Consider the following 16488-nt stretch of genomic DNA (forward strand, 5'->3'; position numbering starts at 1 on the left):
TGAGCTGGCCCACGCACAGTGCTGATGCGTGCAAGGAGTGCCATGCCACGCAGGGGTGTCCCCCGTGTAGGGGAGCCCCACATGTAAGTAGTGCACCCCGTAAGGAGAGCCACCCCGCACAAAAAAGTGCAGCCTGCCCAGGAGTGGCACCACTCACACAGAGAGCTGACACAGCAAGATGATACAACAAAAAAGAGACACAGATTCCCGGTGCCACTGACAAGAATGCAAGCGGACACAGAAGAAACAGCGAATGGACACAGAAAGCAGACAATGGGGGGTGGGGAAGGGAGAGAAATACATACATACATACATACATACATACATAAATCTTTTTAAGAAAACATTTTTTATTAGATGAGCAAAAAGAAAATTTTGAAAGCACACACAGAAAAACAGCAGATCTTATGGGAATGAAAGGTACAATACATGAAATTTGAAATACACTGGAATCATATAATAACAGATTTGAGGAGGCAGAAGAAAGGATTGGTGGGCTTGAAGAAATGGCCTCTGAAAGCAAACATACTAAAGAACAGATGGAGAAAAGAATAGGAAAAAATTGAACAAGGTCTCAGGGAACTAAATGACAGTAAGAGGCGTGCAAACATACATGTCATGTGTGTCCCCGAAAGAGAAGAGAAGGAAAAAGGGGCAGAAGGAATATTTGAAGAAATGACAGAAAATTTCCCAACCCTATTGAAAGACATGGATATCCATGTCCAAGAAACCCACTCCCATCCAAATAAATCTGAATAGACCAACTCTGAGACACATACTAATCAGAATGTCAAATGCCAAAGACAAAGAGTGAATTCTGAGATCAACAAGAGAAAAGCAATGCATAATATATAAGGGATACCCAGTAATATTAAGTGCCAATTTCTCATCAGGAACCATGGAGGCAAGAAGACAGTGGTATGATATATTTAAGATACTACAAGAGAAAAACTTCTGCCAAGAAAATTATATCCAGCAAGACTGTCTTTCAAAAATGAGGGTGAGATTAGAATATTCACAGATAAACAGAAGCTGAGAGAATTTCTAACTAAGAGACCAAACTTTCAGGAAATACTAAAGGGTATGCTAGAGCCTGAAAACAAACAAACACAAACAGGAGAGAGAGGTTTGGAAGAGAGATTAGAAATGAAGATTATATCAGTAAAAGTAACTAAAAGTCTCAAAAGAGCAGTGAAAATAAAATATGACAGATAAAACCCAAATATTTAGGAATAAACTTAACCAATGATGTAAAGAACTTGAATTCAGAAAACTACAACCCATTGGTAAAAGAAATGTTTAAAGACCTAAATAATTGGAAGAACATTCCATGCTCATGGACTGGAAGACTAAATATCATTAAGATATCAATTCTACTCAAATTGATATACAGATTCAGTGCAATCCTGATAAAAATTCCATTTTTAAAATAAATGGAAAGCACAATTATCACATTTATTTGGAAGGGTAAGGGGTCATGAATAGCCAGAAACATCTTTAAAAGGAAAAGTGAAGTTGGAGGACTCTCACTTCTGGACTTTAAGCCATATTACCTAACTGCAGTGTTAAAAACAGCATGACACTGGCATAAAGACAGACACACAGACCAATGGAACTGAAATGATGGTTTAGAAACAGACTCTCACATCTAGGGTCTAGAGATTTTTGACAAGCCTGTCAAACTCACCTAGCTCAGGCAGAACAGTCCAATCAACAAATGGTGCTGAGAGAACTGGATATCCATAGCCAAAAGAAGGAAAAAGTACCCCTATCTCACACCTTATACAAAAATTAACTCAAAATGAAACAAAAACCTAAATATAAAAGCAAGAACCATAAAGTTTCTAGAAGAAAATGTACGAAAATATCTTTAAAACCTGGTGGTAGCTGGTGGATTCTTAAAGGAGATAAGAGGAGGACTAGATGGACTACTGATGTTTAATATATGTAGAAGTTTTCATTAACTTTACTGTAAAAGTGTGGAAATGTATAGAGTTGATGGTAACACATTATAGTGAGTAACAGCTGGCTTATAAATGGGATTATGGCTGAAAAGGGTAGTCTAGGGATGTAAATGCCAACTGACAAAAAGCTAGAGAATAATCTAGGGCCTGAATAACACAGTGAATCCAGAGGTGGATGAGAATTGTGGTTGATGGTACAGATTCAAAAGTGTCCTTTATCAGCTACAGCAGATACACGTCACTACTGCAGGGTGGTGGGAATGTGGCAAAGCATGGGAAAAATACAACTGGAATGACCTATGGACTGTGGTTAACAGCAATAATGTAATGTTCATTCATGTATGCCAAAGATGTACTGTGTTGATAATGGGGGAATATGGAAAAAGTGTGCCAAATGTACACTATGGACCTGGTAATAATCTGATGATATTATCTCATAATCTGTAACAAATGTGCCACCACAGTGTGGTGTATTGATAGAGGGCTGTTGTATGGGAATTCTGCACATGTGCATAATTATTTTGTAAGTTTACAACTTCTGTCATAAAAATATTTTTAAAAAATAATAATAGAGTATGTTGGGGGAAAAATACACCTAATGTAAGATAAGGACTATAGTTAGTCAGATTTTGACAATATTCTTTCATAATTTGTAACAAATGTCTAATAACAATGCAAGGTGTTGGTAATGGGTTGATGTATGGGACCCCTATATGATGTTCTGCATGTTTGCTTTGTAAGTTCACAACTTTTAATATACACTTATTGTTTATGTATGTTCATGTATAAATGATATAGTAATAATAATAGTAGGGTGGGTTGGGGGGAAAATACACTAAATGTAAGATACTTTGGTTAGTAGTAATATTTTAAGGATGCTCTTTAATCGTTACTTAAAAATGATTCACGACAATGCAAGGTACTGATGGTAGGTTGAGGTATGAGAGCCTTGTATGATGTCATGTATGTTTGTTTTGTAAGTTCACAATTATTACTATACACTTATTGTTTACGTATGTTTATATATGAGTGATATACTTCAATAAATGAAAAAAATGAGAAAAAAAAACAAAGCAAAAAACCAATGAGTTGCTTTACTCAACATAAGGTTCTCAAGATTCATCCATGTTATAGCATGTGTTAGTACTGTATTCCTTCTTAAAGCTAAGTAGTATTCCATTGTGTGTGTGTGTGTGTGTGTGTGTGTGTTTATCCATTCATCTGTTGATGGGCATTTGGTTGATTCCAACTTTTGGCAATAGTGAATAATGCCACTATGAACATTGGAGTGCATATATCGGTTCGTGTCCTTGTTTTCAGTTCTTCTGGGTATATACTCAGCAGTGGAATTATTGTGACTCTAGCAATGGAAGAAATTATATCATTGATGTGGAGACAGTGGTCACAGGAGTTGCTGAAGGCTGGGAGAAGGAAAAAGAAGTGTGATATCAGGGTATTTTTGGGACTTAGAGTTGTCCTCAATGATATTGCAGGGACGGATACAGGACATTATATAGCCTGCCATAACCCACTGAATGGACAGGGAGAGAGTGTAAACTACAACATAAACTATAATCCATGCTGTGTAGCAATACTCCAAAATGTACTCATCAAATGCAATGAATGTACCACACTAATGAAAGAAGTTGTTGATGTAGGAGTGGGGGATGTGGAGAGTGGGGTATAGGGGAACCTCTTATATTTTTTAATGTAACATTTTGTGTGATCTATGTATCTTTAAAAAAAGATAATTAAAAAAACAAAACAAAAAAACAATGGGTAAAGTTTCTTTAGGAAAAGGATATCTACACAGTCTCAAAGTATCTCTCCATAGGCTACTTATTAATTAAAGGGAAAAAAGAATCTTTCATAGTAGTAAAACCTGGCACACATCACCTTAATCAGGTGAACAATAACATCAGCAATAAAGAACAATAATTCAAATCTCATTGTCTATCAGGTGCTTCCTGATGTAATGTAAAAATATTTAATATGAATATAAACCTGAGAAAACAAATTATTGAAGGTCTTATAGTGAAGGAAGAGAAGAGAGAAAGCCAGAGGCAACAGCCAGCAGCTGAAAGTCCAGGAAACCCAGAAGAGAAGAGAGGAGTCAAGAGAAACAACCATGTGCATTGCCATGTTGACAGAAAAGTCAAGGATCAAGGATTGCTGGCAGCCAGCCCCAGAATGCTACTGAAAGAAAGCATCACCTCCTTTTAGACTTCTCCTAGCCTCAAAACCATGAGAGAGGATGTGGCTCAAGCAATTGGGCTCCCATCTACCATATAGGAGGTCCAGAGTTCAATGCCCAGGGCCTCCTGGTGAAGGCAAACTGGCCTACGCAGAGTACTGCCCTGTGCAAGAGTGCTGCCCCATGCAGGAGTGCTAGCCCACGTGGAGAGCTGGCACAGCAAGATAATGCAACAAAAAGAGACACAGAGGAGAGATAATAAGAGACACAGCAGACCAGGGAGCTGACGTGGTTCAAGAGAATGATCACCTCTCTCCCACTCTGGAAAGTCCCAGGATCAGTTCCCAGAGTCGCCTAATGAGAATACAAGCAGACACAGAAGAACACACAGTGAATGGACACGGAGAGGAGACAATGGAGGGAGGGGAGAGAAATAAAGAAAAATCTTTAAAAACAAAAACAAAAACAATGAGACAAAAATTTTCATTGTTTAAGCCAACCCATTGCATGGTACTTGCTTTTGGAGCCAGGAAACTAAAACATTATTAGTCATTAGGGAAATGTAAATCAAAACTACAATGAAATACCACTTCACATCCACTAGGATAGCTATGAGAAAAAAATAGAAAATAAGTGTTGATGAGAATGTAGAGAAACTGGAACACTCATACATAGCTAATAGAATGTAAAATGGTACAGCTGCTGTGGAAAACAGTTTGGCAGGTCCTCAAAAGTTAAGCACACAATTTTTGGGACTTGGGAATTGTCCTGAATGACATTGCAACGACAGATACAGGCTATTATATATCTTGCCATAACCTACATAATTGTGTGGGAAAGAGTGTAAACTACAATGTAAACTATAATCCATGCTGTGTAGCAGTGCTCCAAAATGTGTTCATCAATTGCAGTGAATGTACCACACTAAAGAAGGACATAGTTAATGTGGGTAAATGTGGGCAGTGTGGGGAGTGGGGCATATGGGAATCCCCTATATTTTTTATGTAACATTCATGTAATCTAAATATCTTTTTTTAAAAAAAGTTAAGCAATTCTACTTCTAGGTATATATCCAATTAAACTGAAAAGAGATGTTCATAAAAATCTTGTACATAAATGTTAACAGCAGGATTATTCATATTAGCTAAAAAGTAGAAACAACCTAAATTCCATCAACAGATGACTGGATAAACAAAATGTGGTATATCTATACAATGGAATATTATTCAGCCACAAAAAAGGATGAAGTACTGATACATGCTACAACATGGATAAACCTTGAAAACATGCCAAATGAAAGAAGCTAGACATAAAAAGCCACAACTGCAGGATTCTTTTTATAGGAAATATCCAAAATAGGCAAATCTATGGATAAAGAGAATGGATTAGTGGTTCCAAGGGGCTGGGGAGATGGGAAAATGGGAAGCAACTGCTAAGGCATTGGAGTTTCTTTTTGTTGCAATGAAAATGTTCTAAAATTAGGTAGTAGCATAAAACAACATGACTTTAAAATGCTGTTTGACCTAAAGTAAGGGGGAAATGGAAAGGAGAAATGAGTTTATATGGCTACGAGTTTCTAAAAAAGAGTCTGGAGGCTGGCAGAAGGATTGCCCTCATGCACAACTGAGCAGAGTCAGAGAGACAGATAAAGCAGATACGACCCCCAGATATTGGTTCCTATGAAGGCTAAAGAGACCCATGGGAGTTATGGTCATGGCCGATGGGGTTTACTACCAGGGCAGATGGCCCCTCTCTGGAAATGGTGTTTATGTGTGATGAATCTGGACTCAGATGGGATCTCCCTTCATAAGACTTTCATACTAATCTGCTGGAGGTGCAGTTAACGTTGGGGTTTAAGATATAGTTAGGGGATTTGAATCTCTGGACTGATAATGTGATAGCCAGGTCCTGAGCCTCAACAGACTCCAGCACCTACAATCTGATTTATTGGACTTACCACACTCAGCTAAGATGGAGTTGAAGAAGGACAATCACCACACCATGGAGCCTAGAGTGATTACAACTGAAAATGGGAGGATGGCAGCCAGCATCCATGTGGAATCTGAGCCTCCTCTCGACATAGAGGTACAATGGACACAACCAATCCAATGTCCACATAGAAGAGGTGGCATTGGATTGGGAAAAGTGGACATGGTGGACGATGGGTATGGGGAAGGGCAGGAAGAGATGAGAGGTGGGGGCGTATTTGGGACGTGGAGCTGCCCTGGATGGCGCCTCGGGGGTGATCACCGGACATCGTGGATCCTCACAGGGCCCACTGGATGGAATGGAGGAGAGTATGGGCCATGATGTGGACCATTGTCTATGAGGTGCAGAGGTGCCCAAAGATGTACTTACCAAATCCAATGGATGTGTCATGATGATGGGAACGAGTGTTGTTGGGGGGGGAAAGGGGGGGTGGGGGGGTGGGGTTGAATGGGACCTCACATATATATTTTTAATGTAATATTATTACAAAGTCAATAAAAAAAAAAGATATAAAAAATAAAATAAAATTAGGTAGTAGCAATGGTTGTACAATTCGGTGAATATACTAAAACCCACTGAATTGTATACTTCAAGAGTGAATTTTATGGTATGTGAATTATATCTCAAGAAACTATTTTTGAAAAGAAATAAGATGTTTTAGGAGAGCAAACCTGCAGGAACATCTAAGCTGGACAAGAAGAATGAAATCAGGCAATCTGATCTAGAATTAGAACACTGGCGTCCAGGCCTATGAATTCTGAAATATCAGTGAGGAATGAGATCGGTGGAAGTGGTAAGGGCAAGAGGGGTGGCATTTAAAAGACACTTATCTGTGGGATAAAAGGATTATGTGGGTGACCACCAACTTAAAGGGAGTGGTCTGGTGTGTGGGGGATGGCGAGAGCGGATGTCAGTCTTATGTCTGAGGCATTTATGTCCCTGTTCTCAAATAGCATCAAAGGGCTACAAATGTTCCAAAGATATTCCTAGAAGCCCTTTCAGAGGTTCTTAGCCCTGACTGACAAGCTGGTACCTCATAGCCTGGGTCAATCTCACTTACCTGGAAAGCTCCAAATTGGGATTTTTACTTCTGCTGGGGACGGTTCTTCTACCTCCAATTTGAGGATAAGGTCTGGTTTGGTAACCTGATGCCCTGTTAGTGAGAGATGATAGAGATACCTCCTTGGTCTTCAGAGCCTCTGAGGAGGGAGTTGTAGTTTGGGGCAATACAAGAGATCTTTCCCTTGAACACTGTTAATGTCAAATCATTTAACCTGGGTTTTAAGTTCACACACATCCTGCAAGGGGAGCAAAAGGGGGAAAGGACCTTTGACCCCTAGAATTCAATGTCAAACTCTTCAAGCAGTTCAGACACCTTGCAAGTTTCATAAATGGAGAAAGAAGAGCCCCGTATTGGACACAATGATCACAAACAGCAGAATTGCCCGAGGAAGTCATTCTTACCAACAGAGACCAGGTTGCTGTAGGTCTCCAGCATCACATCTCTGTACAGGGTCCTCTGTGGAGGATCTAGGTACTGCCACTCCTCCTGGGTGAAATCCACTGCCACGTCCTCAAATGCCACTGGTCCCTGTAATTGCACATTCCTTTTATTCTAAAATGCTGACCACTAGGTGATGTGGATGGAATGTAGGGGAACTGCTGAATGGGTTCACTATTCATTATAATAACTTAATACAGGATGTCTACTTTATATCAAGTTAGACCTACTCTGTGGAAGAATCACTAACCATGGATGAAAAACCAGCCCATTAAGTAATACAGTAATTAAGACAACATGGTATTGGTGTAAGAATAGATAAATTCTCCAGTGGGAAAAAACAGAATCCAAACACATATGGACACATGATTTATGACAAAGCTGGTAGAAAAGCAGTGGAGAAAGGATGACCTTTCAAATAAATGTGGATAGGTTATTAGACATCTATACAGGGAAAAATGAAATTTAACCCATAACTCTCACCATATACAGAAATTTAGCTGCAGATAAATTGTAATCTAATGTGAGAGGTAACAAAGTGTCTAGAAAATAATACAGGAAAATGTTTTCATAAGCTGGGGATAGGAAAAGAATTCTATCCCCCAGCATTAATCAAAATGGAAAAGACTTATAAACATTATAACATTAAAAGAAAGATTGTGAAAAGGCAAGTCATTGATGGAGAGGACATCATATGTAAAATTCATAAATGATAAAGGGTTCTTATCTGGAATATACAAAGTAACTCCTACAAATTAATAATAAACATACAAAAGACACAATAAAAAATGGACAAAAAATGTGAATAAGTTCCTTACTAAAAAGAAAAAAAAATTTGACCTATGAACATAAGAAATCGTACTCAACCTCATTAGCAGTTATGTAAATGAAAATTTAAGCCACATTGAGATACCACCATGCATCCACAAGAAAGATTATAATTAAGCAGATTAAGATACCATAAGATTGTGGAGAAATGGGAACTCTCACATGCTTTGCATAGGAGTGTAAACTGGTATAATTACTTTGAAAAAGTTTGACATTAGGTACTAGAGTTAGTGATTTGTACACATTATGACCCAGCAGTTCTACTCCTAGGTAAGGTATACACCTTAGAGAAAATCATGAACATGTAAACCAGAAAACAAGCACAGGAATGTTCACAGCGATATTATTTCTAATACTGTGGGGAAAATTCAAATATCCATCAACAGTACAATAAATAAATTTGTGGTACAGTCATTTAATGGAATACTATACAATAATGAAAATGAATGAACTACAACTGCATGTCCAACCTGGATGAATCTCAGATGAAATGATGAGCAAAAGAAGCCAGACACAAAAGAACACATGATGCTGCAAAGCTAATCCATGATGTCAGGAGTCAGGATAGTAATTAGCATTGATAGGTGGCACTAACTGGGAGAGGGCATGAGGGAGAAATTCTGAGGCCCTGATGATGTTCTGTACCTTGACCCAGGTGGTGACTACACAGTGTGTTCACTTTGTGATGATTCATCACGCTGAACACTTACAAACTGTACACTTTTCTTTATGTAAGTTATACTTAAAAATATTTTAAAATGATGTTTAACAAAAGTGCAAAGGCAATTCAATGGAGAAAGGACAGATAGCCTTTTCAACAAATGGTGCTGACATAAATGGATATCCATATGAAAAGAAAAAAAAAAAAGAACCTTGATCCATACCTCCAAACATACCTAAAAATTAACTCAAAATGGATTATAGAGGGGAGGGGTTGTAGTGGTTGAGCTCCTGCTTTGCATGCACAAGGTCCTGAGGTCTATCCCTGGTACTTCCAAAAAAAAAAAAAAAAAAGGATTATAGACATACCGACATACCTCTAAAATCTAAAACTTTGAAATTTCTAGAAGAAAATATGTTTAACCTTGAGTTAGCCAAAGATTTCTTAGATAAGGTACCAAAATTCAGAAGGACACCATTAAGAGAATGATAAGAAATCCTGCAGACTAGGAAAAAATATTTACAAACCACACATCTAGCAAAGGACTTTCATTGAGAATATATAAAGAATTCTCAAACCTTAATAATAAGTAAATGGTTGAATTTAAAAATGGGCAAAAGAGAGATACTTCTCCAAAGAAGATATGCAAATGGCAAATAAGCACAAGAAAAGATGCACAACATTATTAGTTATGAAGGAACTGCAAATTAAAATGCAAGATACTACTAGACATCTATTAATGAGCAGGAAAAAAAGCAGACAATACCAAGTGCTGGTGAGAATGTAAAACAACTAGAATTCTCATATATCATGGGTAGACATGAAAATGGCATAGCCACTTTGAAAAACAGTTTTCCAGTTTCTTATAAAGTTAAACATATCTTGCATAGGACCCTGCAGTATCTCACTCCCAGGTATTTACCCAAGTGAAATGACAGCTTATGTGAACCCAAAAACCTGTATAAGAACGTTTATATAGCAGCATTATTTGTAATCACGAAAAACTGGAAATAATACAAATGTTCTCCAACCAGTAAATGGATAAACAAATTAGAACCATACAAGTTTAACACTACTCACCAATAAAAATGAATGAACTGACAACAAAGAAGATGGCAGCAAAATAAGGAGCTGCTAGAAACAGCTCAGGCTACAGGACAATTAGTAATCACCCAGAACTATCAAAAGCACCTGTTTGGGGGCTCCAGGAGACCAGAAGAGCATCCTGCAATATCCTAGAAAGAATTAGAGGAGACTGCCCATCTGCAGAGAAGATTCGTAAGTAGAGTGCTCCACACCACAGAAGCTGATGCCCAGCCTCCAGTGATGGTGCAAGCCACCTCAGGAGCTATTCCACAGCTGGAACTGGAAGTTCCACTTCCCAAAAACACGGGATGAAGAGATGGTTGGGCACCAACTTCAGCTACTGATTAGGTAAATTCGGCTGGCTAAATTATAACCCTAAGAACAGCTAAAGTTTGAACCTGTCCAAGTAGGAAAGAGGTTGGTAGCCCCCATTTTGACTCCGCCCCCAGCATGAGGGGAAGCCAGGCTGACTGAAATCAGAGCAACGGTAGGGACCGGTTTCTTTGACCCAGATCAGACTGCAGCCTTAGCCTAGGCTTCAGCCCCACCTCTAGCAGGGAGGAAGATGGCAGGCCCTGCCCCAGCCTCTCCGGGTAACTGCAGGTATATTCAGCTGGCACAGATATAATAGTCGGAACTACACGGGGCAGCTACGGTCATTTTGGACCTGCAGAGCATAGATTGCTGCCCACATCTCCACTCCATCCCCACCCCAGGCAGGAGAGAAAGGGGCATGAAGCTTCATCAGTCTCTCTGGGCAACTACAGTCTAGGCCTGCATGACTTGGATTGTTCCACACAGCTATGGCTCTGTCCATACCCCTGGCAAAGGAGAAAAGTGGGAGAAGTTTTATTGGTCCCTTGGGCAAGGAAGGGAGCTTGAGCCTCCACGGCTTACAGCACCAACTATATCCTCGACTTCTACCACACAAACAGCAAGGGAGAAAAGGCAAGAAAACCCTAAACTAAAGAGAGAAACTGTACCCAGAATAAATACATCTAGTAAGCCAGGTGCCAAGACACAAACAAAAACTCATAGTCCATACCAAGAAACATGAAGATATGGCCCAGTTAAAGGAACAAGATAAGCCTCCAGATGACATAAAGAAGTTGAGACACCTAATCATAAATATAGATGTTCAAACAAATCTCCTTAATAAATTCAATGAGATGGCTAAAGAGATTAAGGATATTAAGAAAACAGTAGATGAGTAAAAAGAATTTGAAAGCATACATAGAAAAATAGCAGATCTTACAGGAATGAAAGGTGCAATAAATGAAATAAAAAATACACTTGAATAATATAATAGATTTGAGGAGGCAGAAGAAAGGCCTAGCAAGCTTGAAGAGATGGCCTCTGAAAGTGAACACTAAAAGAACAGATGGAGAAAAGAATGGGAAAAAATTGAACAAGATCTCAGAAAACTAAATGACAGCAAGAGATGTGAAAACATACATGCCACGGGTGTCTGAGAAGGAGAAGAGAAGGGAAAAGGGGCAGAAGGACTATTTGAAGAAATAATGGTAGAAAATTTCCCAACCCTATTGAAGGACATAGACATCCCTGTCCAAGAAGCACAATATATTCCCATCCAAATAAATCTGAACAGACCAACTCTGAGACACATACTAATCAAAGTGTCAAATGCCAAAGACAATGACAGAATTCTGAGATCAGCAAGAGGAAAGCAATGCATAACATATAAGGGATACCCAATATTTTAAGTGCCGATTTCTCATCAGAAATCATGGAGGCAAGAAGACAGTGGTATATTTAAAATACTGTAAGAGAAATACTTCCAGCCAAGAATCTTATATCTGGCATGGCTGTCTTTCAAAAATGAGGGTGAGCTTAGAATATTCACAGATAAACAGAAACTGACAGAGTTTGTAACAAAGAGACTACCTTTGCAGGAAATACTATAGGGTGTGCTATAGTCTGAAAAGACAAGACAGGAGACAGAGGCTTGGAAGAGAGCCTAGAAATGAAGATAATATCAGTAAAAATAACTAAAAGTCTCAAAGGGGTGGTAAAAATAAAATATGACAGATAAAAGTCAAATCTCAAAATGGGTGAAATCTGAACTGCCTTTACTATAATAGCATTGAATATTAATGGATTAAACTCCCCAACCAAAAGATACAGACTGGCAGAGTGGATAAGAAAATAGAGCCATCTATACTCTGCCTGCTAATGACTCACCTTAGACCATAGGATACTAATAGATGGAAAGGGAATGGCTGGAAAAAGATATTCCACCCATGCAGCAACAAAAATAAATAAACAAATAAAAAGGCTGGAGTAGCTCTATTTATATCAGATGAAATAGACTTTATTTTTTTCTCCATTTTTTTAATGTTACATTCAAAAAATATAAGAGGTCCCTATCTACCTCCCACCCCCCTCACTCCACTCCTCCCACATCAACAACCTCTTTCATCATTGTGGCACATTCATTGCATTTGATAAATATGTTTTGGAGCACTGCTGCATCACATGGATAATGTTTTACATTGTAGTTTACACTCTTCCCCAGTCCACTCAGTGAGCCATAGCAGGACATACAATGTCCAGCATCTGTCCCTGCAGTACCACCCAGGACAACTCAAGTCCTGAAAATGCACCTACATCATATCTCTTCTTCCCTCTCCCTACCCTTAGCAGCTACCGTGGCCACTTTCTCCACATCAACACTACAATTTCTTCCATTACTAATCGCAGTAGTTCCATAGTAGAGTATCAGTAAGTCCACTCTAATCCATACTCTATTCCTCCAGCCTGTGGACCCTGGGATGGTTATGTCCACTCCCCTCTATATTAAGAGGGGGCTTATATTCCACATGGATGATGGATGCAATTCTCCTGCTTGCAGTTGTAGGCACTCTCGGCTCCCTGGTGTGGTGGTTGACCCTCTTTACCTCCTTGTTAGCTGGCCAGGGTAAGTCCAATAAACCAGAGGGTAGGAGTTGCAAGTCTGCTGAGGCTTAGGTCCTGGCTGTCACATGGACAGTTCAGAGATTCAGGTCTCCTGAGTATACACCAACCCCAGCACAAACCACAGGTCCAGTAAAAGTGACAGAAGAGGCATGTGTAGAAAGGTCACATCTGAGTCCAAGTCTATCACACTCAGGAACACAAACTCCAAAGTAGGGCCAACTGACACGGCACTGAACCCCAGAGCCATCTGCCATGACCATAGAACCTGTGGGTCTCTATAGCCCTCAGGAAAACCAGTACCGGGGGTTGTATCTACTTTGGCTGTATCTGGGATCCTGCTGAGGCATAAAAAGACACTAGTAATGCTCAATGTAAGGAGGAAGTCAGGAAAAAAAATTCCATTTACAATAGTGACTAAAATAATCAAATATACAGGAATACACTTAACCAATGATGTAAAGCACTTCTATTCAGAAAACTACAACTCATTGTTAAAAGAAATCAAAAAAGAGCTAACTAATTGGAAGAACATCCCATGTTCACAGATTGAAGACTAGATATCATTAAGGTGTCAATTTTACTCAAATTGATATACAGATTCAATGCAATCCTGATAAAAAAATTCCACCAGCATTTTAAAAATAAATGGAAAACACAATTATCAAATTTATATGGGAGGGTAAGGGGTACTGAACAACCAGAAACATCTTAAAAAGGAAAAACGAAGTTGGAAGACACTCACTTCCGGACTTTAAATTATATTACCTAGCTATAGTGGTAAAATCAGCATGGTACTGGGAAGTGGATGTGGCTCAAGTGATAAGGCCTCCACCTACTATATGGGAGGACCCAGATTCAATCCCTGGGGCTTCCTAGTGAAAAACAAGATGAGAGAGAGTACCTGCATGGTGAGCCAGTGCCTGTGTGGCAAGCTGAGTGACAAAACAGTGAGCCGAGTACCCACGCATCAAGCTGAGTGCCCATGTGGGTGCCCGTGCAGTGAGTCAGGTGCCCATGTGGTGAGCCAAATGCCCATGCGAGTGCCTGAATGGTGAGCCGAGTGCTCGCTGAGTGCTCACATGGCGAGCTGAGTGCCCATGTGAGTGCCTGCGTGGTGAACTGAGTGCCTGCGTGAGTGCCCATGAGGTGAGCTGAGTGCCCGCATAAGTGCCCACATGGTGAGCCAGTGCCCGCGTGGCAAGCCAAGTGCCCATGCGGCAAGCCGACTGCCCGCACGGTGATGCGGTGCCCACACAAGTGAGTCACACAGCAAGATGATGATGCAACAAAAGACAGACGAAGGGGAGAGTCAAGGTGAAGTGCAGTAGAGACCAGGAATGAGGTAGCGCAATTGACAGGGAACCTCTCTCCACATCAGAGGTCCCCAGGATCGAATCCCAGTGAATCCTAGAGGAGAAAGACAAGAAGAGAAGACAAAAAGAGAAACAGATACAGAAGATCACACAGTGAACAGACACAGACAGCAAACAGCAGGGTGGGAGAGGGGGACGGGGGAAATCCACATGGTACTGGCATAAAGACAGACACATAGACCAATGGGAAGAAAATGATGGTTCAGAAACAGACCCTCACATCTATGTTCAAGTGATTTTTGACAAGCCTGTCAAACCCACCCAGGTCAGGCAGAAATGTCCATTCAATAAATGGTGCTGGGAGAACTGAATATCCATAGCCAAAAGAAGGAAAGAGTACCCCTATGTCACACTTTCTACAAAAATTAACTCAGAATGGATCAAAAATCTAAATATAAAAGTAAGAACCACAAAGCTTCTAGAAGAAAATGTAGGAAAATACCTTCAAGACCTGGTGGTAAGAGGAAGGCTGAGATGGCCTACTGATGTTTAATGTATGTAAAAATTTTAATTAACTTTACTGTAAAAGTGTAGAAATGTATAGAGTTGATGGTAACCCATTATAGTGAATAACAGCTGGGTTAGAAATGGGAATGTGGCTGAAAAGGGTAGTCTAGGGATGTAAATGCCAATTGACAGAAAGCTAGAGAATAATCTAGGGACTGAACAACACAGTAAATCCAGAGGTGAATGAGAATTGTGGTTGATGGTATAGATGCAAGAGTATCTTTTGTAAACTAGAGATGATGTATGTCACTATTGCAGGGTGGTGGGAATGTGGCAAAGAAGCCTGGGAAAAATACAACTGGAGTGACCTATGGACTGTGGTTAACAGTAATAATGTTATATTCATTCATCTATGCCAAAGATGTACTGTGTTGATAATAGGGGAGTATGGAAAAAGTGTGCCAAATATACACAATGGGCCTGGTAATAGTCTGATGATATTATCTCATAATCTGTAACAGATGCTCCACCATGGTGTGGTATGTTGATAGAGTAGTGTTGTTTGAGAATTCTGCACATGTGCATGATTTTTTTGTAAGTTTACAACTCCTGTCATAAAAATAGATTTTAAAAATATTAATAGGGTAGGTTTGGGGGAAAGTACACCAAATATAAGATAAGGATTATAGTTAGTTGTAAGAATTTTTACAATATTCTTCCGTAATTTGTAACAAATGTCTCATAACAACGCAAGGTGTTGGTGGTGGGGTGATGTATGGGACCTTTATATGATGTTATGCATGTTTGCTTTGTAAATTTATAACTTTTACTATACACTTATTGTTTATGTATGTTCATGTATAAATGACATAAAAATAATAATAATAATAGGGTGGGGGTTGGGGGAAAATACACTAAATGTAAGATACTTTGGTTAGTAGTATTTTCAGGATGCTCTTTTATCATTAGTTAAAAATGTTTCATAACAATGCAAGGTATTGGTAGGGTAAGGTATGAGAACCCTGCATATGTTGTGTATGTTTCTTTTGTAAGTTCACAACTATTGCTATATACTTTTTGTTTATGTATGAGTGATATACTTCAATAAATTTTTTAATTAAAAAAATAAACTACTGATACATGCAATAATATGGATGAAACTCAAAGTATTATGCTAAGTGAAAGAAGCCAGACTGAAAAGGTTACATATTGTATAATTCCATTTACATAACATTATAGGGAAAGCAAAACTATAGGAACCAAAAAGAAATCAGTGATTTACAGGGACCACGATACAGGGAGGGGTTGACTACAATAAGAAATACTGTTCTATATCTTCATTGTGATGGTAGTTACATAACATATGGGTTTGTTAAAACTTTCAGAACTTCACACTTGTGTAAATTTTACTGTTTATAAATTGTACCTTAATTTTTTAAATGAAAAAAAGTTAAAGAGCCTTCCAGGTAATCTAGGATAATGCATCTGTATAAACCCAAATATCTCTA

The 16488-nt window shown here is 39.1% G+C and overlaps 1 protein-coding gene across 14 annotated transcripts in view; it reads right to left on the reverse strand.

The window, feature by feature from the left end:
- The window catches only part of LOC101423162 (zinc finger protein 182), an 81420-nt gene that overhangs the window by 8040 nt on the left and 56892 nt on the right, over nucleotides 1-16488 (reverse strand). For 7 of the 14 annotated variants that reach the window (XM_071213297.1, XM_058292379.2, XM_071213296.1 and 4 more), the window contains 2 exons: nucleotides 7612-7738; nucleotides 7208-7300 (listed from right to left, as the gene is read on the reverse strand). The exons of 4 other annotated variants lie outside the window; for them this stretch is intronic. In XM_071213297.1, coding sequence (XP_071069398.1) covers nucleotides 7208-7300; nucleotides 7612-7738 — 220 coding nt within the window. The remainder of the gene's footprint in view (nucleotides 1-7207; nucleotides 7301-7611; nucleotides 7739-16488) is intronic. 3 more of the 14 variants (XM_071213300.1, XM_071213299.1, XM_071213298.1) reach the window with 1 other exon arrangement.

This window comes from Dasypus novemcinctus, chromosome X, assembly GCF_030445035.2.
Source record: "Dasypus novemcinctus isolate mDasNov1 chromosome X, mDasNov1.1.hap2, whole genome shotgun sequence".
In the NCBI taxonomy this organism is placed as follows: Eukaryota; Metazoa; Chordata; class Mammalia; order Cingulata; family Dasypodidae; genus Dasypus; species Dasypus novemcinctus.